Source organism: Ambystoma mexicanum, chromosome 10 (genome assembly GCF_040938575.1).
Source record: "Ambystoma mexicanum isolate Mex_15411 chromosome 10, UKY_AmexF1_1, whole genome shotgun sequence".
In the NCBI taxonomy this organism is placed as follows: Eukaryota; Metazoa; Chordata; class Amphibia; order Caudata; family Ambystomatidae; genus Ambystoma; species Ambystoma mexicanum.
Genome location: NC_090932.1, coordinates 57,284,549 through 57,306,807, shown reverse-complemented (window position 1 = coordinate 57,306,807; position 22,259 = coordinate 57,284,549). Strand labels below are relative to the sequence as shown.

The 22,259-nt window shown below is 46.4% G+C and overlaps 1 protein-coding gene across 1 annotated transcript in view; it reads left to right on the top strand.

The window, feature by feature from the left end:
* The window catches only part of SLC51A (solute carrier family 51 member A), a 202,726-nt gene that overhangs the window by 170,665 nt on the left and 9,802 nt on the right, over positions 1–22,259 (top strand). The window contains exons 7-8 of the mRNA XM_069620326.1: positions 4,590–4,736; positions 17,996–18,101. Of these exons, the coding sequence (XP_069476427.1) occupies positions 4,590–4,736; positions 17,996–18,101 (253 nt within the window). The remainder of the gene's footprint in view (positions 1–4,589; positions 4,737–17,995; positions 18,102–22,259) is intronic.

Sequence of the window (22,259 nt, the reverse complement as noted above, 5' to 3'; positions counted from 1 at the left end):
ACCAGTCTGATGATGAAGAAGATGAAGAGAAGCCTCAGCTTCCAGCTGCTACAAAAATTAGGACAAGAAAGAAATATGGGCTATGCCGGCCCAGCCATTGTAGCCCTCCTTCTTGCTTGCACTCGACGTAGGAGACCCAGGAAAATGCAAAATCACCCCCTGGGCATAGTCACGTGCAGGTAACACTGCCTGCTGACAGGATTGCCAAAAATTAGGCCTGGATGCACTTCTCAGCTCAGACCGGAGCTCGGAGAAGTTTCACGGCTTGATTCACAAAATGGCCGCCAGCCGCGTGGGTAACGCATGGACTGCGGGCCGGAGCGAAGTCTCAAGGCGACCTCGCTGCAAGTAAACAAAAATTGCCGCCGGGCCCAGGCATTCTATCCCACCTTCGTCGCCACTGTTGGGGGTTGGTCAGGACCCCCCAGCGCCTTCCTTAAGCCCCCCAACCCTGAAGGACTCAGCCGGAAACGTCCTCTCGGTTCGGGCTTCCCGGTCGCTCTGACGCAGCCGGGAATGCCCCGTTTATTTATGTTGCATGCGGCGGCGTGCAACGTCACGCCGCCGCGTGCGCGCCCAGTCATTGGGCAGCGCCACATACGGCAGGCGGTGCTGCCATTATATAGAAACTGGACATCGATGTCACAAACGTTAGTAAGCTCAAGTCCACGAAGAAAGAAGCGTAAACCCGCTTTTATTGTGGGTTTATGTGTATGAATGAGCACAGTGTAACTGTTGTCGGGCATTGGTTTTCCTTTACCCTTTCTATTTCTATCCTGTCATTTCGTTTTAACACTCCCAGTGCAAGAAGTTTGTTTCTGGCTGACATGGTATGATCCACCAGCAGGGGGAGCGGGCCGTGCAGTGAGGAGATTTCACCTCAGCGGCAGCAGGAGCTCCCCTACTGGCAAACTTTAGTGGAAGGTCCCTAGGGAGCATAAGAGCCCTGAGGGAAGCCTCAGGCGAGAGGTCACCAGGAGAACACGAGAGGGAGAGACGAGGGAACTGGGAAAGCGGCCCGCTCCCATCTCCCGCCCAGCAGCTCGCTCTCCACTTCACAGTGTCGAGTGCTCGAGCAGTGCCGGGGCTGGAGACAGAAGTAGGTAGAAAGTTTAGCTGGTACTTGTCCCACGAAGCCGGCGCAGCTCTGAGGGACCAGTCCAGGCCTCTGTCTCCCCCTCGTCGATGTTGCCGTTGATGTAGGAGTGGGGGAAAAAAAACAGGAAAGGAGGACGCTAGCAGCGCGCTCTGTTTATTGAGCACTCTTGTTTTTTTTAGTGTCTCTCTCTCTGTGCCTCAAGCAGACTTGACAGTGGGGGCATTGAATGGCCTAAGAGACGCGCTGAGGCCTGGTTCAACTGGGTTCGCTAGGGATATGTTACTGAGGTGATTCCTACCGAGTGAGACGTTGGGTGACCCTCCAAAGACTCCCGCTTCTGTGACTTGAGTGGTTTTGTGGTTTCTTCTATTGCCCATGACCGCGTTCAATGCGTTCTGCTCAATGGGACGTGTTCTCATCCCTGAGTGGGGATAGTGCCGCCTTAGAGAGGGGACAAAGAGTGGTAGAGGAGGAAGGCCAAGGCTATTGGGGGATTGTCCGGTGGCAGACTGATTCTAAACCAGGTGGGTAATTGGGTTAGGACGGCCTAGTACCCGTTTGATCTGTCCGCGTTCCGCATCAAATAGGCAGTGTTTGCAGGATAAGGATTGCTCAGTTAAGTACGGATAACACGCCACAACTAAAAAGGAGTGGTTCATCAGGTATCTCCAGGGTTAGGACAACAGTGCTGTCGTGTCTGTGACCGAATTGTGTGAGACTATGTGGTAGTCTGCAGCTACCAGAATATAGGGAGACTGGCAAGGTTAAGAATTATTTATTTACCGAATGTGATTTAACTTGCTCCCAGGTGACCCAATTGTGGCTATTTATTTATTTTCCAAATACGATTTAACTTGCTCCCAGGTGACCCATTGAATGCTATTTAATTATTTATTTACCAAATGTGGTCTAACTTGCTCCCAGGTGACTCACTGGATGCTGTCTAATTATTTATTTACCAAATGTGATTTAACTTGCTCCCAGGTGACCCATTAGATGCTATTTAATTATTTATTGACCAACTGTGATTTAACTTGCTCCCAGGTGACGTATTGGATGCTATTTAATTATTTATTTACCAAATATGATTTAACTTGCTCCCATGTGACCCATTGGATGCTATTTAATTATTTATTCACGAAATGTGGTTTAACTTGCTCCCAGGTTACCCATTCGATGCTATTTCATTATTGATTTACCAAATGTGATTTAACTTGCTCCCAGGTGACCCATTGCATGCTATTGATTTATTTATGAACAAAATGGGATTTGACTTGCTCCTTGGTGGTCCAGTGATGTTATTTAATGGTTCAGTACTGAAGGTAATAGACGGCAGACCCTTAAGTATCCATTCAGCTCATTAACTAAACAATAGTGCCTCAATTAGGGGCCCTGTGATGTAAGATTACTCGGGCATACCGAGTACCTGGTTTTACATTTGTCTGTTACATAAAGAAGGCTGTTTAGTTGTGCCAAATTAAATAAGGCTCTGACTGGTTATTTCCACCAGAGCACACCAATTATGGTTAGTCACCAGGGCTAGGGGTAGGGTGGAAGAGGGCCCATTCACCCACATGGCAGCCTGCGCTTTCAGAGATCTGCCCTAGGCCATCATAGGAGGATACATCAATCCTCGCCCTGGGTTTTCATTCGCGCATGTGCGCCATAAGGTGTAAGTATCCCATACTCAGGACTCCTACAGGTTGCGGCTCACCCCGATATTTGCCATATAAAGGGAGAAACACTTTGCAGAAGCATCAAAGATGAAGCTGTGTCACAGTAAGAAAAGTAGCTCAGAATCTTGGAAGGACCAAGAAGGGCTGTTTGGCCTGGTGTCAAGGCTGAAACAGCCAATAACTGGCTATCAGTCCTTGAAGAACAGTGAGCGTGAGACACTGAATCGTCCCATGTTAAGTTGCAAAGAAAGAACACTGTGGTTGCCAAGTTTATTCATTTAATACTATTACATGCTGTAGATCAGGCTGCATCGTGGACTTCCCTTATATTCCCAGAGAAGAGAAGCTACTACAAGGGCAAGCTCCAAGAAAATGTAATGGCAGAAGGCATGAGCGATGAGAGATATGGGACTAATTGGGTGGGGAGATATGGTCAAGTCCACCTCCTAGCACCTGGGGTCTGGGCTTACGTGCTGCTAGTGAAACAAATGTTCCAGAAGGGTACAAGTGTGCCAAACAATTGTAGAAGGCCATATAACGAAGGGCCTTATAGTTTGAAGAGCCAATAGTGTACCGTGTATCTAATAACTGTCAGGGATGACTTGCACTAGGGGTGGGTATGAGTTGTGCATCTGACTGTAGAGGCCCAATCACAACCTGTTCCTATATAGAAAGTATACTTAGATGTTCCCTTCAATCCAATCCCGATTCCCCGTAGGTTTTTCTTCTTTGCCACATAGTATGACATCACATATGACACATTTTTAGTATAAAGATATGTTTAGAGCTCGAGCGAACGTCCGTTGATGTCCATTGTAACTCTCTGCTTTAGATAAATGATAATAAAACAGTTGGATGAGACTTTGCCAACTTCCTGAGTCGGTCTTATTATTTGGTCTCATCTACTGCATGACTCGTTACTGAATTAAGGACCTTATGTTCAATTCACCTGAATTTTTACCCTACTTTGGCAGAAAAACAAAATCAATATTAAGCTTTGCTGGAGATTTGGAACCTAAATGTATGCTCTTTACTTGAGTGTTCCTCTTATTTTGCTTATTTTTTTACAATTTCACCATACGCAAGACTGGAAAATAAACTCATAATTTTATGAATTGAAAATATTATGAATTTCCCCCAATTATGCTGGAGAAATTTAAAATGCACTCATCCATGGTGTACACAATAATACATTTTTTTGTGAATCTTGGTTGGTCGTCAATCATAAAACATGTCTATAGATTAGGCTATTGGGGGGTTGTCCGGTGGCAGACTGATTCTAAACCCAGTGGGTAATTGGGTTAGGACGGCCTAGTACCCGTTTGATCTCTCCGCGTTCCGCATCAAATAGGCAGTGTTTGCAGGATAAGGATTGCTCAGTTAAGTACGGATAACACGCCACAACTAAAAAGGAGTGGTTCATCAGGTATCTCCAGGGTTAGGACAACAGTGTTGTGTCTGTGACTGAATTGTGTGAGACTATGTGGTAGTCTGCAACTACCGGAATATAGGAAGACTGGCACCGGAATATAGGGAGACTGGCACCGGAATATAGGGAGACTGGCACCGGAATATAGGGAGACTGGCACCGGAATATAGGGAGACTGGCAAGGTTAAGAATTATTTATTTACCAAATGTGATTTAATCTGAAGATTTACTAATTTACCAAGGAAAGTCTTTCATACTGAGTAATTGAGTTTCCAACCATGGAACGCTTCAAAGAATGGCAACTTCCTTTGTTCACACGTCATCTCCACTTTCAATGCAACACGATTGTGATGTAACATAATCCTTCTCATTCTCATGCTTGCAGGTCTCCTCCACAAGCACCGCCATGTGGATAAACACCTCACTTGGCGTGTCCACCATCTTTGCCCTCTGGCCTCTTGGCATCCTCTTCCGCGAAGCAAAATCGCATTTGGCTGAGCAAAACATAGCTTCAAAATTCGCTACTTTCCAGGTACGTAATTCCGCTGATGAATGGCAAAACAATGTCCCTCATAATAAGTGAGGCGGTCCGGAAATAAAGGTGCTACTATCACTGGGATATCAGGTGATGGAAATGGTAAGGTAAGTCTTACTAGATAACATGGGTAACTCTTCTGTATCTGCTAACCTGAGTCAGGGACACCAGGGTAAGGATGGAGATGTGTTAGAGGAAGAGAAATAGAGGGACGAACGCTAGCACCGGCGGGTTATCGGCAGACTCGTAATGAGGGCCAATGTCAGTAAAGACTGTGAGCGTACACCACAAAGTAGAACTATAGGTTTGTAGCACATTCTCTTTGTAAGAATATAACATTGCCTGCTCTTAGTAAGAAGCTGCAAAGGTTTGTCCCGTGTCGTGTAAGCCGCTTTTGGAAACAACTACAAACGTTTACATTTTTATAACTTGTGTTGGACTAACTGAAAACATTACGCTGAGATGGAATAATGCATGAGCTTTCGAAGTCACATGGACCTTCTTCATCAGATGGTACCCTTAATGGACTACACTAGTCACCCCTCCAGGCTCCGGTCAACTACAAGACAGACTGTGGCACTTGGCACAAGAATCACTGCAAGTCTCAGAGGTGGTTCCAAGAATAATATTGAAGTCTTTCTTGGATGTAGGTTCGTCCCTCTATTTCTCATCCTCTAAAACATCTCCATCCTTACCCAGGTGTCCCTGACCTCAGGTTAGCAGATACAGAAGAGTTACCCATGGTATCTAATCCTGTCTTCAGCCGGTTGTGAGAACCTAAAGGTAGACCACCTTATCCATCTAAACTCCATACAAAACGTCCTACCGTTCCCTACACTATAAAGTTATGAGTGTTCAATTGTTCCTTACAAGTTCCCTGCTCCATCTAGTATGCTCGCTCTCATCTCTCCCTTTGCTACTCTTTCCTCTTACCCACTTTGTCACACTCCTCCCACCAGTCTTCGAAAACCTCCAATATTTCTCACTCCATCTAGGTCTCGCCTCGACCCTTTGCTGTTATCCCTCCTTGACACCACACTGCTACTCCCTCCTCTACACCACTACTCTCTCCTCTGCACTACTCAAAAACGCTCCTTTCACTCATTACCATCTGCTTCACAATCACACCCTACACTAATCTTTTCTAACCACATTCACCACACAAACACACGCACTCAAACAGAAGTACCACTTTCACTTCCTAGCCAATACCGTATCTTCTTCAAAAATCGCCCCCACACTCCGTCACTCCTTCCTCCCTTCTACTGGACCCTTGGTCTTTCACTTCCTCCACCTCTGACCTCACTGGGTATCCCTGCTTCCTGCTGCCAGCTTATATTCCCCACTCCCTTCTAGGATTGGTCCTCTTTCCCTGACCAATCAGTCCCTGTCTTCCCCACCCAGGTGGTGATGAGTCATGTGAAGTTAGAAATAGTGGGCTAAGCCATGCCCATTTCCACCACTCAGACCTGCCGCAGACTCCATCACTCTCTACCCTTCTCCATCGATGTGCGAGCCCTTAAGCAAAATCCATCAACACCAGCATGTCCTTCCAGAAACACATAGCCAAGAAGGCTCAAATAGCCTGGCTCCAAATCTCCACCTTCTGCAAAATCAAACCCTTCATCCCACCGCAGGACTTCTGGCATATGCTACGATGCACAAGTCCGGTGGAGGGATGAAGGGTTTGATTTTGCAGAAGGTGGAGATTTGGAGCCAGGCTGTTAGAGCCTTCTTGGCTATGTGTTCCGAGAGTTGCGGATAAAGTTCTTCCAAGCACATATCAATGAGCCATTGTTGGACTAGTTGTTGTTTATTGGGGGGACCGATGAGGACAAATTCAGTCTTGGATGGGTTTAGTTTGAGGTAGGCTGTCAACATCCAGGATTGGATGATGGCTAGGTAATCGCGGAGATGAATGCTGCCCTGCACACTATTTACTCTCACATACAACTGAGTATCATCTGTGTATTGGTGAATGGCTATACTGGGATCGTTGAGGAGTGTGCCCAGAGGTTCCATGTAAAGGTTAAAAAGGATTGGTGAGGGCACTGCACCTTGGGGGACTCCGCAGGAGACCGAGAATTGGTTAGATTGCAATGTGTTCATCTGGACGGCCTGGTGTCGGTCCGGGAGTTAGGAGGTAAACCGATAAAGGACAGGGCCTTAGAATCCCATCCAGGAGGGAGAGGTGTATGCGGTGGTCAGCAGTGTAAAATGCATCCGATTTGCTTAAGGTTAATAGATCCGTTTAGTGAGAAAGGTTCACTTCAATTGTGGTTGTCGTGAGATACTCAGTGGTGAGAAAGACATTATTAGTGTGTTCTTATTTGGCAGAGGAGAGTACATTGGAGATGTCAGTGAAAGAGTCATTCCTGTGTGGCGGTTTACAGATGCGGAGGAAGGTGATGAATTCCTTGTGAGATAAAGGGAACTGGCAGGCATGTGATTTGAACTTGCTTTTCTGGGAAGGGAATGATGAAGCATGGCCAATCGCTCCTGCAGATCAATGTCACTCCGTCTCTTGCCCTTCCTAGCTGGTCAGCATGTTTGATACAGTAGCCCGGGGTAAGAGGACGTCAAACACATAGGGGGAGGATGGGGTAAACCATATAATCCCCCACTTCATTTTTTCATGGCTCTCTTTTTCTTTTCTGCTCTTTTCACGCTACTGAAATCCCCCACGTTCAGGCATGGACATGATATGATATGGCATTTATAACGCGCCTATAGACAAGTTTTTCAAGGCGCGACAAGGCAAGGGAGGGGGAACAGCGGGAAGACAGAGACGGCGATCTTACTAGGCCAGGTGACATTGAGATCGCGCAAGTGCAGGGGAGGGGGGCAAAGGGGAACGTGAGGGGGTAGTGCAGTACATAGGATAACAGTAACATAAATAAGAAAATAAATAAGAGTGTGGCCAACAGGTGGCAAGTGCAAGGGTAAGTGCAGACAACAGGTGTCAAGTGCAAGGGTAAGTGCAGACAACAGGTGGCAAGTGCAAGGGTAAGTGCAGACAACAGGTGGCAAGTGTAAGGGTAAGTGCAGACAACAGGTGTCAAGTGCAAGGGTAAGTGCAGACAACAGGTGTCAAGTGCTAGTAGGGGCAGTAGCGATACAGAAACAGTCCCCGAGTAGAAGGTATTTCCTTTGTGTAGCTGGTCAAGCCAGATGCCTGATAGGTGAATCGGTGCAGTGTCCTCTAGTAGCGATCACAAATAGCTCTGGAAGACTAAGGTCGTCCAGACGTGGACCCCTTGATCACTGTGCTCAGAAAGGCTCTGCTTCTCGTCACTGATGAGGCCCGACTAGGCCGAAACACGTGTCTGGGGATGCTGTTGTCACTTTTGTTCAGAGGAGAATTGCCTAGCATTTCGGTGCTGGACTGGGTGGGACCAGACTGACATGCGAATGGTTATTTCTCCTCTGTGAAGGGTGCAGTGAGCTAGAACGTGGCTGTAGACCCTCCTGAGTTGATGAAATTCCATGGAACAGATTATTTGACCCATGTTCGTTCCCAGTAGATGGGCTCCCCCACTCTTGTTTCCTCTAGCAGCGAGCTCAGCTCAGCCTTTCATCTTCCGGATTAATAAAATAAATACAATTCAAATGTTAATTTTTACACCTGCTATTTACACCTCACTATAGACTTCACTTTGTGGCGTGCCCTTTACTAGTCCTATTTTCAGACTCTGTTGCTCCAGACTCATTGGATGCCCAGTTCTGAGTTAAATTGCAAGCACGGGTGACCCGGCATCACCGCCTAAAAAGAACGCTAGTATCTACACTCCAGTCCTTGCGCTTTATTGGATGAAGGCCGATGCCATTTGGTCTTGTGCTTGTGGGCTACACACCTATCATTTTACCTGGTCATGACAATTCCAAGCCACTTTCTGCAGCCTTCATTTTCCCGGACACCACCTTCATTGAGTAGCACGGTGGGCTCATGCACATGCTGCAAGTCACTGGGTTAAGGAGGGCAAGAGCTGCAGCCATCAATGTTCTGCACAGCCTGGTTTGGAATATTGTGAAACCGAACACTCAGGAGTGTACGGCTGGCATTTCGTGTTGTATGGAGAGAAGAAGAGGTGCACCTTGGGAGAAGCTGAACCCCAGAACAGCATTTCTGCAACTTCCTGATGGGGTGGGTGCCCATCCAGGGTACCAGTGAGTCCCGCTGGGGGCTGCTTCCAAACTTTGCACACCCGCCAGACGGGCTGTTCGACCAGGTCATCTGTCCATTGCCCTTAATGCAAAGGTGGAGAACTCTGCGTGCCGCGTGGTGTCACCCACTCTGTGACGCAACCCAAAGTAGTGGTAATTATAGAATACCACAGAGCCCCTCCTTATTGAGACTAGGGGTGCATGCAGCTCCTTGCTTGGGGAGGGTTCCTGGCAGAGCCGGCTCAAGGGTCGATCAAGTGGTGTGGTCACAGAGGGTGCCGCAAATAAAGGGCGCTGCCAGCTCACACAATGTAAAGGGTCATCATTACATTGTGTGAGCTGGCGGCACCCTTTACATGCACAAACAAGGAGGGTGCTGGGAGTGTCTCTCTGCCAGCCTATATCCCGGGTTAGAGTCTCAAACCAGAGTCTTTAGCTCACCATCCTTTCACAGAAGAGCAATGTCCACAGCGTATCAGTCTTTGTCCTGCCCAAGGGCAGTCCAGAACCGAAATGCCAGGCAATTCTCCTCTGAACAAGAGTACCAACAGCAACCCCAGACACGTGTTTCGGCCTGGTTGGGCCTCGTCAGTGCGCTGGAGCTGTGCCTCTCTAAGAACAGTGAGCAAGGGGTCCACGTCTGGATTAGCCTAGTAAGGTAGGGTGAAAACCCAAAGCTACTTAATATGACACAGTCATGTAAAGTGTCAGTCAATAACTTTCCATTAGTGAGTGACATAAGCCCCAAAACCTAGAACTAGGCTCCCAGAGATACAACCTGGAGAAAACTGGTCCTAAAATAAGGGGTTACCATTTGTATCGTTACCAACAGCACCGGTCATTGGGTCGGATTTTCACAGATCTGGCAAAAAATGTCTGCCGGGATATTGGATCCAGTAAATCCATTTCCCCTTCAAGGAGTTTAGTGTTTTTATTTTCCTTTTGCTGCCGAAGCCGGGATTCGAAAACTCATCATCTGTTCGGGATACCTGTTAATATGCTTGTTATGACTACCCTGCAGAAAATACAATATTTAGGCAAGCTTTGTAGGTATACAATGTGTGCACCTTGTATGCTTTGCTTGCAATATTATAGGAAACACTCCTCTCTCTGGCAACACCCCCCACCCCACCCCAAAAGGTCCTCCACTGCCTGCCCCCTCCCTCACCACTGGTGGGCTCACACAGTTAACAATTTCCATTTCCAGCACTGATCATCCAGTGATTTAGCACTGTGAGCTCCAGTCGGGGACCGGCTTGTGCATGGATGGAGTCGAGGGCATGCTTGATTCACACGCCTTGGCATGGTTCCCAACCAGAGCTCTACAGAAATCCTTAAGCGGTCAAGGGGAACCCCTGCTGCAAATGCCCACGCTGGGTTCAGCACCACCAGTGAGGAACACTCCCAAGGGCATGGAGGTGCTGCTGCCTCTCTGGGTCCAATGCTTTCATGATTCTGCTGCCCATCCCAAAAGAGGATTCCGGCAATGTGAACTGTGTGTAGATGTGGAAGCGTGGCAGAGTGCAACAACTGGAGCACAACATGGCGCATACCTTCCCTGTAAGCCAGGTTTTCACCTGATTTCGCACTCTGACACATTTTCAATGAATTGGAAGGGAGAGCTGGCGAGCGGAACAGACTGCCCGAGTCTGGTGGCACCGCATTGGGTCAGTCATTTCAGGTTTCACACAATCGGGGGCTAACACGCCACCCAGTGCTCACCCGGGGCACTAATCAGTGGCATAGCACAAAATGTAGTGCCCCGCCTGCGAGCCATGTTGAGGGCTCCGCTCACAGCTCGGCAACAAATCACAGGTTGTGCCACACTCTGGGACGGCTTACATTACCATGCTTGTGCAATACAGACGAACGTGCTGCTGCCGGGGTATGCCACGCAATGCACTAGGAGAAAGAAATGTATATATGTGTTTTAATGCAGTATACAGCACACGTTCTGAGAAAAACTGGTTAAAAAGCCAGAGCGATTGCAATTGTTTTGTAGGGCAACACCAGTCCAAAAATCCAATACATGCAAGCCCCAACAGTGCACAGGAACATTAATGCTTTAAATAATGCCAGTCAAAGCAGTAACACTTATCATGGTTGTTTTATCGCAGATGCCCAGAAAAATATACAATGCCAGAGTAATACATGGCTAGACTGGCAGCACCCAAATGCCAGTCTAGCCAGGTAATTACACTTAGCAGGACTACTTTATCAGAGATGACCAGTTAAAAAAAAATCAAGTCAGACTAAGAAATGACTAGTATGGCTGCACAAAAATGCCTCTCTAACCATTAATACCACATATCATGGCTGCTTAGCCTGGACATGGGTGACCATTATGATTTATCGCATCAATCCCCACCACATCACCCCACACATCCCCTCTCCCTCCCACCCCTGCCCAAAACCCCAAAATCAGCTCCTCAGCCCAGAATTACCTCCACGTCCCTCTTCCTTGTCCAAGTGTTTACGTATGAGGCACCTTTCCTCGTAGGTAAGTCTGGGACGAGGAACAGTGGGTCTAGGAGTAATGCAGATTACAGGTGACTAAGCCAGGCATTACCTCTATGTTCCACTACCTCATCCCAGTACTTTTGGATGAGGCACAGTGCCTCATGCACAAGTACTGGGACAAGGATGAATAAGGCTAGGAGTAATGAAGATTATTAATAAGTAATCAACGCATTAAACACAAGCAGTGGCGCAACACCATTGAGCTGACTGGGCTTCAGCCCCCCTCGATCCCCTGAAATTTCGCTCTATGTTGACTCGACCTGGCCCACCTACAGAGCCGTTGCTGGACAGAACAGGACTCAGATGTTGAACAGCACCTGGGTTTGGGTTTCGCCGTTAACACGCAAAGCATTTCACTGTTAGTACAGGCATTCAAATGCATTCTTTTTTTGGCAATTGAAATTGTGATGTGGGTTTAGTACTTGCATGCCAGGGGAGTGATTGGAAGGGTAGAGAGGGGACAGGAGACCGCTCATTCTCACAACAGTCCATAAGTGGGTGCTTTCAGACTTAAAGGAGAGAGTTAACTGCTTGTAACATTGAAGCTGTACTAGAATAGTCCCATGAGAATGCGTAAAGAATTTAGATGTCCCCACACAAATAAGTTTGCCCCTACCCCACCGCCGTGAAGTTAGCACCTCTCCCAACATTTGAAGAGTTAGCCCCCCTGAAATGCAGGTGTCATTGTGCTCCTGAACACAAGCACACACACCATTCACCATACACACACATGCATACCCAGCCACAGATACATTTTAAGTGTGTTCCCTTTTACTATACAGGCACACCCAGGAAGCCCAAGTGTGCACCCTTTCACCATACACTCACATGAACACCCAGCCACCCATACATTTAAGTGTGCACCCCTTCCCCATACACACGCACACCCAGGCAGACACCCATACATCATGCACACACTCATCCATGCACAATACATTATATACATATATACACACACACTTACATGCATGCACGCACACACATTTAAAGAAAATACATGTTCTTACCTTCAGCTCCTTGCAGCAGCCAAGAACGATTGTTCTCTTCATCTGCAGAGGATCTGGAGGCCTCCATATCACGGGGTGGAGGGGAGCCCGATTACTTCTAAAAGAAAAGGGTTCTTTTTTGAAATCACTCTGACTTCATGAAGACATTATTTCCGTAAAAGGACTGAACCATAATGGAAATAAGTTCTTTATGAAGACAGAGCGACTCAAAAAGAAGCTATTTATTTTTGAAGTCATAGGGCTCCCCCCAACCCCATGAACTGGGGGCCTCTAGCCTAGAGGCTTCCATGTCATGGGGTGAGGGGAGCCCTCAGAATTCAAAAATAGTTTCTTTATGTAGTCACTCTGCCTTCATAAAAAAATGATTTCTGTTGCTGTAACAGAAATAATTTCTTTATGAAGGCATTGTGACTTCAAAAAGAAGCTATTTCCCTTTTGTATTTTTTTTGTAAAAATCTATTTTTTGCCCAAGGGCCCCCCCCCTCAGAACATGTAGTGGCGAGGCCCCCCGCACCGCCGGGGTGGGGGGCTCCCACTACGCCAGTGGTACTAATAGGTACAAGCACCTCTGATGCCGGCTGTATGGGCCTGCCATCTGTGTTTATTGGGTAAATCATGTAACTCGTATCTGACTGCTATCAACACCGAGAGCAAACAAGAAAATGATGGTTCCTCCTTACAATATAATATTAAGCCGTATTTCTGCAAGTTTCTCTGCACTCCCCTCCCCCAGTTTTCACATGCTATCCGGTTTTGGATCCCTGTCTTGCTATATCAGTGTTTACTTGTAAGCAATTTATTCAAGCATATGGTCCAAAGCCATGGTCCATGGTCTCTTGCAGTCTAGAATTTGATGCTGGCGTGAAGGCAACTAGGCCTCTAGGACAACTAATACAGGACATGTCTACAAGACTTACCCTTGGCCTCAAGCTGAGGTACCGCATCTCTGAACCACTGAAATCCCTCCACTGGATCCAAGTGGCTGCAAGGATTAAGTTCAAGACCCTCTGTATCGTCCACAAGGCTTTCTGGCGCCAGGGCCCTCACTATATCCAACTCTCTCTGCCTAAATAAATTCCTTCTTGAGCCCTTCGCTCAGCTACCTCTAACTCTCTAAGGATCAAACACTTCTCCAGGCAGGTGCCTCCCTCTGGAATGGCCTCCCTGCCCCTCTCAAACTTGAGCCGGACCACATAAAGTTCCGGAAGCAGCCCAAAACCTTCTTTTTCTCCTCTGCTTTCTCTCTCTCCCTCCCCAGCTAAACTACCTGTCTGCTGCGCCAACTGGTTGCTTGGTACTCTCAGAGTCTCACTGGGTACCAGGCTCATCCATGATCAGTCTCCCCTGTACTGCCTCTGGGCCTACCGCGTGCACTTAGGGGGCTGTAACTGTAACCTCTACGGTCCCCTGGCTCCTTGCACTTATCCAGAGCCACGCTTCCCTGGCTGCACTTACTCAGAGCCATGCTGCCCTGATCGCACTTTGTCAGAACCTCTCCACTGCACTTCCCACTTGCAATTCTCGTTCTCGCACTTGCACGATCCGAATGTCACAAGGCTTACTAAGATTGTTTGTCTTGTCATCCCTCTGTCTCCCCTCCCGTTTCTTGTTGCGCCTAGAAACACTTGTGTACAGGCGCATTATAAATACCAAATTATATCATATAATACTTATGCATAGGGGTGGACTGGCCTATAGGGAACTCTGGAGATTTCCCGGTAGGTCTCTGCACTCTGGGCCACTTTTGTGAGGTAACCTGTTTTATTTCCAAATGTTCGCATAGGAAAAAGGTTGGGCTTTCTGAAAATGTGTAATAAGGGGCCATTTTGAAAAAGTATTTCCAGGGCCTCTTTCGCTTCCCAGTGCACCCCTGCTCATGCATGTTCCGAAGGCCCAAGACCGCTTCTGTCACTTTCCAGCACTGTCTTCCTTTGGACGTTATTTAGTCTCAGGATGATGGATAGATCAGGGGCAAAGCAAGACGAAGTGGAGCAACACAGGTTCGATCCCCGGGTCCGTGCTTAGAAACCTCGGGGTATTAAGCGCTTATAAACAACCAATTATATTATAACAATATTTGCAAAGCAGAACAATTGACTGCTCCACTTCGTGTTTGCAAACATTATGCAACAAATACTATTGTTCGATCAGATGCCTAGTTGATGAGCATTTGGTGCCAGGCCCCCAGAATTCCTTGCAATTGCCTGCTCTGCATCAGAATCTTGTGGACTGCACATAATCCTCCTGTGAGTGTGTAGGGAAGGGAACTGTAGCTGGCGTCGGTGCACGTTATTTCCTAGTAGGGGTCTGCAGCCTCCTGCTCTGCTAATGTTTTTGGCCTACAACTCCCATCAGCCCTTGATAGCAAAGTAAGTGTTGAGAGATCTAGGCGCCACAGAGCAAAACATCTGGAGTCAGAGCCAGTTGTTGGAGACCATAGCCCTAGTTTTGGACACCTAATGTTTGCGGGTTTCAAACGTGGGCCGAAAACTGTTCTATTTCATTGAATCTTCTCACCATTGTACCACTGACACTCCTTCTTCTCCGGTCCTGAGCCTGTTGTTTTTTTGTGGTTTAGTCTTGTCTAGTGTTATCATGCCCCACGATCTCTCGTCCCATCGTTTTATAAATAAAATAAATAAATAAAAGAAATTTCCGATGTACATTCTTATGCCCTGTGTTATAGCTCAAAGGTCAAAGATCTGATAGAATGAGTACGGTCCTGAATGCCTAACGAATAATACACACCGCCCTTTCTCAAACTGAAAGTTTCTATTCACCTGCATCTTAAATGGCCGTGGCTGAACAGCGACAGCACAGGAGCTGGAGTAAAAATACTGAAAAAGGTGGCTATATGTGCCTTCCGGCTTGCCGCTCTGTTTCCCTACTTAGCAAGCCACGCCCAGCTGGTGCCTTCCTGCTTCCCGCTCTTTTTCACCACTTAGCAAGCCACGCCCACCTGGTGCCTTCCCGCTTGCCGCTCTGTTTCCCTACTTAAGGAGCCCTCCAGCTTCTTTTCCTTTGCAGATGGAGAGCAGGTGCAAGTGGATCTAGGTCAACTGGCCTAAGCCCCGCCCACCTGGTACCTTCCTGCCTGCTGCTCTTTTTCACCACTGAGCAAGCCCCGCCCACTTGGTGCCTTCCTTCACCATCACTGTCTTGTGGCCAATGCTGGATTTGACTTTTATGGACTTCATTCATTCACGGTGCGTCACTCTTTCTCAACTCTCATGCTGGACTTCCTTTGCATCTTGTACGCATGGTGGCCCTGAATCATGCTGTTCCCATCTTCATGTTGTATCCTGGCTTGCAAAATTATGTGTTACTAATGACTTCTACAATTGTATTTGCTCTCCACTCTTGCTTCTCCACTCTTTTTGACTGCTTACTCTATTTTCTCTCCTTCTTTCCATTCTCCCTTTTCCTATCTCCTCCCCTTACTTTCTTCTATGCACTTAGTCTATCAGAATTGTCCCTGGACCTAATATGATAGCAACCTCATCTGTTTCCTCCACCCTCCCATTACTGTTTTTTTCCTCCCCACCACGCCTCCAGCACTATCTGAAATGTCGTCAGGCCTAGTATGATAGTCGCTTGTTTTGTTCCTCCCCTCCCTTTCTGCACCCCTCTCCCTCACCTTTTGTTTTTCTCCGGCTCTACCAGAAATGTCGTCGCCTGTCTGTTTCCATTTCCTTCCCACTCTCCCCCTCCCTTCCTTATCTATGTCTTAGCTCTTGCACTATCTGAAATGTCGTCAGGCCGAGTACGATAGTTAATTTCACATCCTTACTGTTCATGGCCTGTAAGAATGTGGTTGTATTTTCCCTTGTTCCCTCCCTTGCCCTGAAGCGCTTCGAAACACATTGTGTAAAGGCGCTATATAAATAAACGATTATATCATATTAGATCATATCATATCATATCATTTGAATCTTTTAAATGGGTGCCCCCGCTGCTAATCATACACTCACTGATTCCTAGTGAAGCCATGTTCTTTTTTTCTGGTATTGGGTTGGTTGGAGCATCACAGCCCTGAGTTCGAACATAGGTGTTTTATCCTCTTTACCCTCTGCAGGTGCCTCCCTCTGAAACAGCTTCCCTGCCTCTCTCTGCCTTGAGCCGGAGCTCCCTAAATTCCGGAAACTCCTCAAGACCTTCCTCTTCTCTTACTCTTTCTCTCTCCCTCTCCCTTGCTAACCCCCTCTCTCATTCTCTCCTGCCTCACTCCTCCATCTCTCCCCTAACTCTGTTCAGCTTGCTGACTGGTGGCCTGGTTCACCTAAAGAGCCCTACAGGTCCCAGGCTCCCGCCAGTCTTCGCACTTTCATCCGGGCCTCTGCACTATGCTACACACTACTGCACTTTTCAACATGCGTTCCATGAGAGGAGTAACCTCTGCACTTAACCCAGGGCCCTGCTTGACTGGGCACACTTGTTCCCCCTGCCCCCTCCCTTGCACTTCCATCTGTACAGTCGCATGACCTGAATCTACTAGGCCTATTAAGTTCTGTCTTGTCCCCCCTTTGTCTCCCCTCCCTATCTGGTTGAGCCTGAAACTCTTCATGCACTTGCACTACGTGAAATGCTGTCAGGCCTAGTACGCTAGTTACTTTCTTGTTTGATCATTCGGAAACTTCAAGGCCTAAGAATGACTACTGTATTCCCTTGCTCCCTTCCCGCCTTGAAGCACTTTGAAGCACTTCACCTGTGTATAAGCGCTGTGCAAATAAACAATTATAATTAAAAGTGGGCACGGGGCTCCTAGGCTCCAGATGGAACAGCAGGTGATACACTTTGAAACCTGGCCCTTGAACCAACCCAACTTGGAAGCCACTCTGGGAACGGGATCGTTCAAGTAATTTGCAAAAACACTTGGGAGGCAACAAGGCAAAGGGTCACAGCAGCAAAATGAAGATGCATTGGCAAATCCATCGGTTTTGGCTTTTGCATAGGTATGGGATTGGCATTTTCCAGGCACTGCCATGATGGCACTACCTGGCCATAAGGTGGCAACAGCTAATAAATGGTGCGATTATCTAGGCATAATAGCATCAGTGGCGCACCCAGACTTACAAATGGTGCACCTGTTCTTGAAACTCCACGCCTAAAGCATCCTTGGAGCCCAGCCTCGGTAGGTACTAGGAATACTCGCTCTATTCAGCCCTTTCACTCAACTGTGGTTAGGTGACGGCATGGGTGGGGGGTGATGTGGTGGATTGCACACAGGTGGGCAATGCAGTGTGGGAGCTATACCCTGGCGGATGTTGAAGTGGAGTAGCACTGAAATCAGTGCACACTGAGGTTTGCTGATGCGGAAATTGTCTGGTGGCTAAGTCTGGAGTGCTTACTTAAGCTTGAACAGGCGTAAGTAGAAGTGGTTTCGCGCTGGAGTGCCCGCACGCAGAAGTGGTTGCGCACTGGAGTGCCTTCATGCAGAAGTGTTTGCGAGCTGGAGTGCCCGCACGCAGAAGTGGTTGCGCGCTGGAGTGACCGCACCCAGAAGAAGTTGCGTGCTGGAGTGCCCGCACAGAGATGAATGACACATGGTTTTGTTTGATCCTCCAGATCCTCCTGATACTCACTGCTTTACAAACCTCCATCTTTTCAATCCTGGCCAACGCGGGGCAAGTGGCCTGCGCGCCTCCCTACTCCTCCAAGGCACGCTCCCAGTGTAAGTACTTTTCAGCTGAAAGCTTGCTTCTATGTTCAGAGTGATTAAAAGTGGCCTTATGTTTAATTTCAGATGCGAACTAGGGATGGGAGAAACGTTAAAGCATTTTTCATTTTCTCTAAAGCTTTTGGGCAAAAGAAAACATATTTTTTCCCAGTGAAAGTAATTTCTTCACATTTAAATTTTGTTGTGAACGTGTTTAGATTGGTCCCTAGAGAGACTGTGTGTGAGGAGAAAACTCCACAAATTTGCTAAATGTAAAATGTGTCTAATGTGTGGCCCTTTTTTGTTACTCTTCCAAGGAATCCTGCTGAACTACACACACAACATTGCAAATATACCCTGAATTGAACAGTGCAATGTCTGGGTTGTAACTCGTTCAACCATGTGTAGTCTCTAATCCTGAACTAGTGTAGAGTCCCAGCAACCACGCCAGATGTGACGTCAGTAGGCGTTTCCCTACCAAAACCATAACACTTTTGAATGCGCCCACAAAAGTGTTCTGGATAGTTATTAAGAACTATATTAACACTACATTTCCATGAAAGAATGAAAAGCGTGGTTGGCACGGCGCTGTGGTCTGTATATAATACCCGACATGCAGCTGTAATTGGCATAGTATGGAAGTAACTGGCCATACAATGCTGAAGTGGCATATCTATGGCAGTGCCTCAGCCTATTTTATTTTTGGTGTGTTTATAGTTTATTAAAACCTTTAACACATTTTTAATCATATACTTCACAACTCTTAGTTCATTACAAATGGCAATAAATCACTTCAGGCACAACATTCTAAAACACACAATACAGCCATTAATTCATTCAACACAAAACAATATACTATCACATACTATATACCTATCAGGGCCTACCTTTCTAACCACCAGGAGTACATTGTCCACCTATCTGACAAATGACTGCCTTCCCTACTTCATTATGATGGACTAATCGAGAAAAACATGTTCCCCAAATGTGTGTGTACCACTATTAAAATGTTCACTAAAGAAATGGTCACTGAGATAGAATATCCATGCAAGAGCCTAGCCCGCTTGTCTTGACTGTTTAAATCCTCTAACCTCCTTATGAACTTTCCCAACCAGATTATCCTTAGTCCTAGTGTTGCGCTACAGCCAATCAGCCAATGTTTTAGCGTTTCTGCTTGCCCCAGCTTTTTACAGAGCCGTCAATTTCTGTCTTGTCACGGGATACCTCTTATGAGACCCCCACCTTTGTAGGGAGCCTAGTAAGTTAAGTCAAAAGTGCATATAAATGTAACAATATTTCAGCACTGGGAATCTCATCACAGAGGACTGCATCTCCTTATATATCCTCAGGTGTGTGGTTAGCTCCCTTTGTAGTTCATACAGTGACATTCTCTGTATATCTTTCCCCATTTTACAATTTTAATTCTGTTGTACATCTTCACCAGGCTTTTCATCACTGTAAGCGTGTCTAAATCTATTTCAGCAAGAATCGGGTCACAGCACTCCCCCAAATTGCTCAATGCATTGTCATAATTAAAGGAATGGTTCGGTCAGAAATATTATTGTCCATATGGTTCGGCCATGTGTTTTTAACCATAAATTGATCGATCGTAGAAACATTTCCTATGCACCTTACCAGAGTTTTCGTCTTTTGAACACAAGCGAAATCAGGCAGCAGGGCGTGGCCATCTTGTGATAATCTCATCAGTTGCTGCATCTCCATGGTTGAACTGCCTTTGCGTCACTAAATCATATCCCCCGCCCCTGAGCCTGACATCACCAAATTATTGATATTCTCTACCTCTCTCTGTGACGTTACTGAGCAGCGTAGCCAAACACGCCCAGTCGTCACCTACGCGACTTGACGCAGAACCCGGAAAACAACACACATCATCTCACAACAAAGCACGTCACAATTCGGAATATGAAACTGTACTTTAAAAGGAAACAGCAAGACTGTACAATTTACATTTAGTAAAGTACATTTATTTCACATGAAATGCTTCGAGAACATTCAGCGATTGACATATTCAATCAAAATGGAACTTTTTTTCTTTGCTCTCGATCCGCAAATGTTTATCGTGAGTCACGCGCTGTTCCTTTTGAGTAAACAGGGTGTTCGTTTTGGGTAAATGAAGCACTTTGGTCGCACAGTGAATTGCAAGGCTGTTGCATCAACTTGGCACTAGACCACCGTAAAGGTTGTTATGTTGCTACAAATCGCTGGTACAGCATAAGGGCATATCGGCCCTTGGCGATCGTCCCAAAAAAGAGTCAAATAAATCCAGTGATTGACATGTAGCTGCAGCTGGCGGTTGAAGAATCTATCGGTTGGGGTCTGGAATAGATGACAATCGCAGAATGGCAGGATGTACCTGTTTGCAAAACATAAAAATAGAAATGTATCTCAGTAGGCGGTCTTTATTACAATTAATCATTTTACTTATTAGCACAGATGTGACACAATCTGAACCAAGAGAACACAACGTGGAAAGTACTCCACTATTTTCTTCCGAGGATAGTGCAATGGAGTATGTTCAGCTCTAAACGTAATGCGTAAACTGAGGCAACAATTCGAGGGTGCACAATGTAATGATTTATTAGCGTTGAATCAGGGGGAAACGAGTGGTTGTGTACTTGCGCTTCATTGCAATATGCCACACAGAACGAACGAGTACAATGTAACACAGCAATAACTGTGAGCTATTGATATTTGAACTAGTTCTGGTATAAAATCGTCTAAAGAGAAACTTACATTATATTCGGCATTTCTATTCTCTTGGCGTAATGCAGACCGCAACGCAAACTCTGTTCGTGTCAATGATTTTTCATAAACTGAAATTACATGTAACTAAGTCCAGTTTTGGAATGGACACCTTATCATATCCTACGTTATTACACCCCTCCTTCAATTTAATCTCTTTCGGAATGGTCCCTGTCTCTCAGGGTCAAAAAACAATAGAACCTTATACTGTGTGTGTGATGCGTGGGCCTCCCCAGCTCCAAAGCAAACATTCAAAGCTGGTGACCTTCACTCACAAGGAACATACATTCTTAGTTTGCAACATCTCGTGTCAATGCATCCATGAGAACTGGAATTTTGAAGCACGGGCCCTGGAGGAAAAAATTGGGGGCATCACTGCTCGCTGTTCGTGGCGCTGCTGAGGGGTAGGGAAAATTTGCCAATGACAGAATGCGCCCTACTCCAAAATTGTAGTCGATGAAACACAAAAATGGAGTCAAAGTGTGTCTAGTAATAGCCCCGGCTCTTCTTATCTCACGGCCTCCTACCCCATGGCATGTTTTCACAGTCAGTACTTCTTGCGTGCCTCGTATTTTATGTAGCCTAGGTCCCATCCCTTTTGTGTGACGAGCAGATATACAGCTGTTTGGGGAACTGTATGGCAATGCAACTGCCGAAACCCAAAGGTTCTTACACACTGTTATCCATCGGGCACTAACACGATAAATGAAGATCCCACAGTAGCTCGACGAAACTGTGAAATGTGAAAGCAGTGTTACATTGTATGTCAATAATAACACTTGTACTATTTAAAAAAAGGACAAAGAGGATAGATTTCAAAAGAGAAATTGCATACTTTATTTGGACACTTTATAAAAACATTTTTGGCAAAAATAAAAACAGATGGTAATCATTTGTACCGGATTTGAACTGTTCAACGAGCTCTGCTTTGGGTGGACATGGCACATTGGCAATGTTTTGTGGCAATGTATGTGTGCTCTGAACAGATTCACGCGCAATTCCATGAGTATGCATCTATATGACATTAATAATAAGATATTTAACAAAATCGAATTCCATTTCCTCATATACTGGTTTGACCACCCATTATTTGCTTCTTTTCGTAAAGGCCATAGTGTAGCGAAGCATCCCTAAGTTTGCTGTAGTCCTAGATTGTTCACGGCCTACATTCTCGTTATGCGCTAATACCGCTAGTTATGTTATATATTTCATCCCTCCGATGCCGAAATGCAATCTCTTTGGCCTGTACTTTAGGCACATATTGTGGAACACCTCCAAATCTCCTGTGTGACAGAATTCTGTGAGTCCCTTCAGATCTCTTGATAGAGTTTTATCAAACACAATCTTCTCAAGGGCTTTGTATGGAGGTGAAGATGGAATTAACCACTTCTTCTTCCGTGCCTGCTCCGA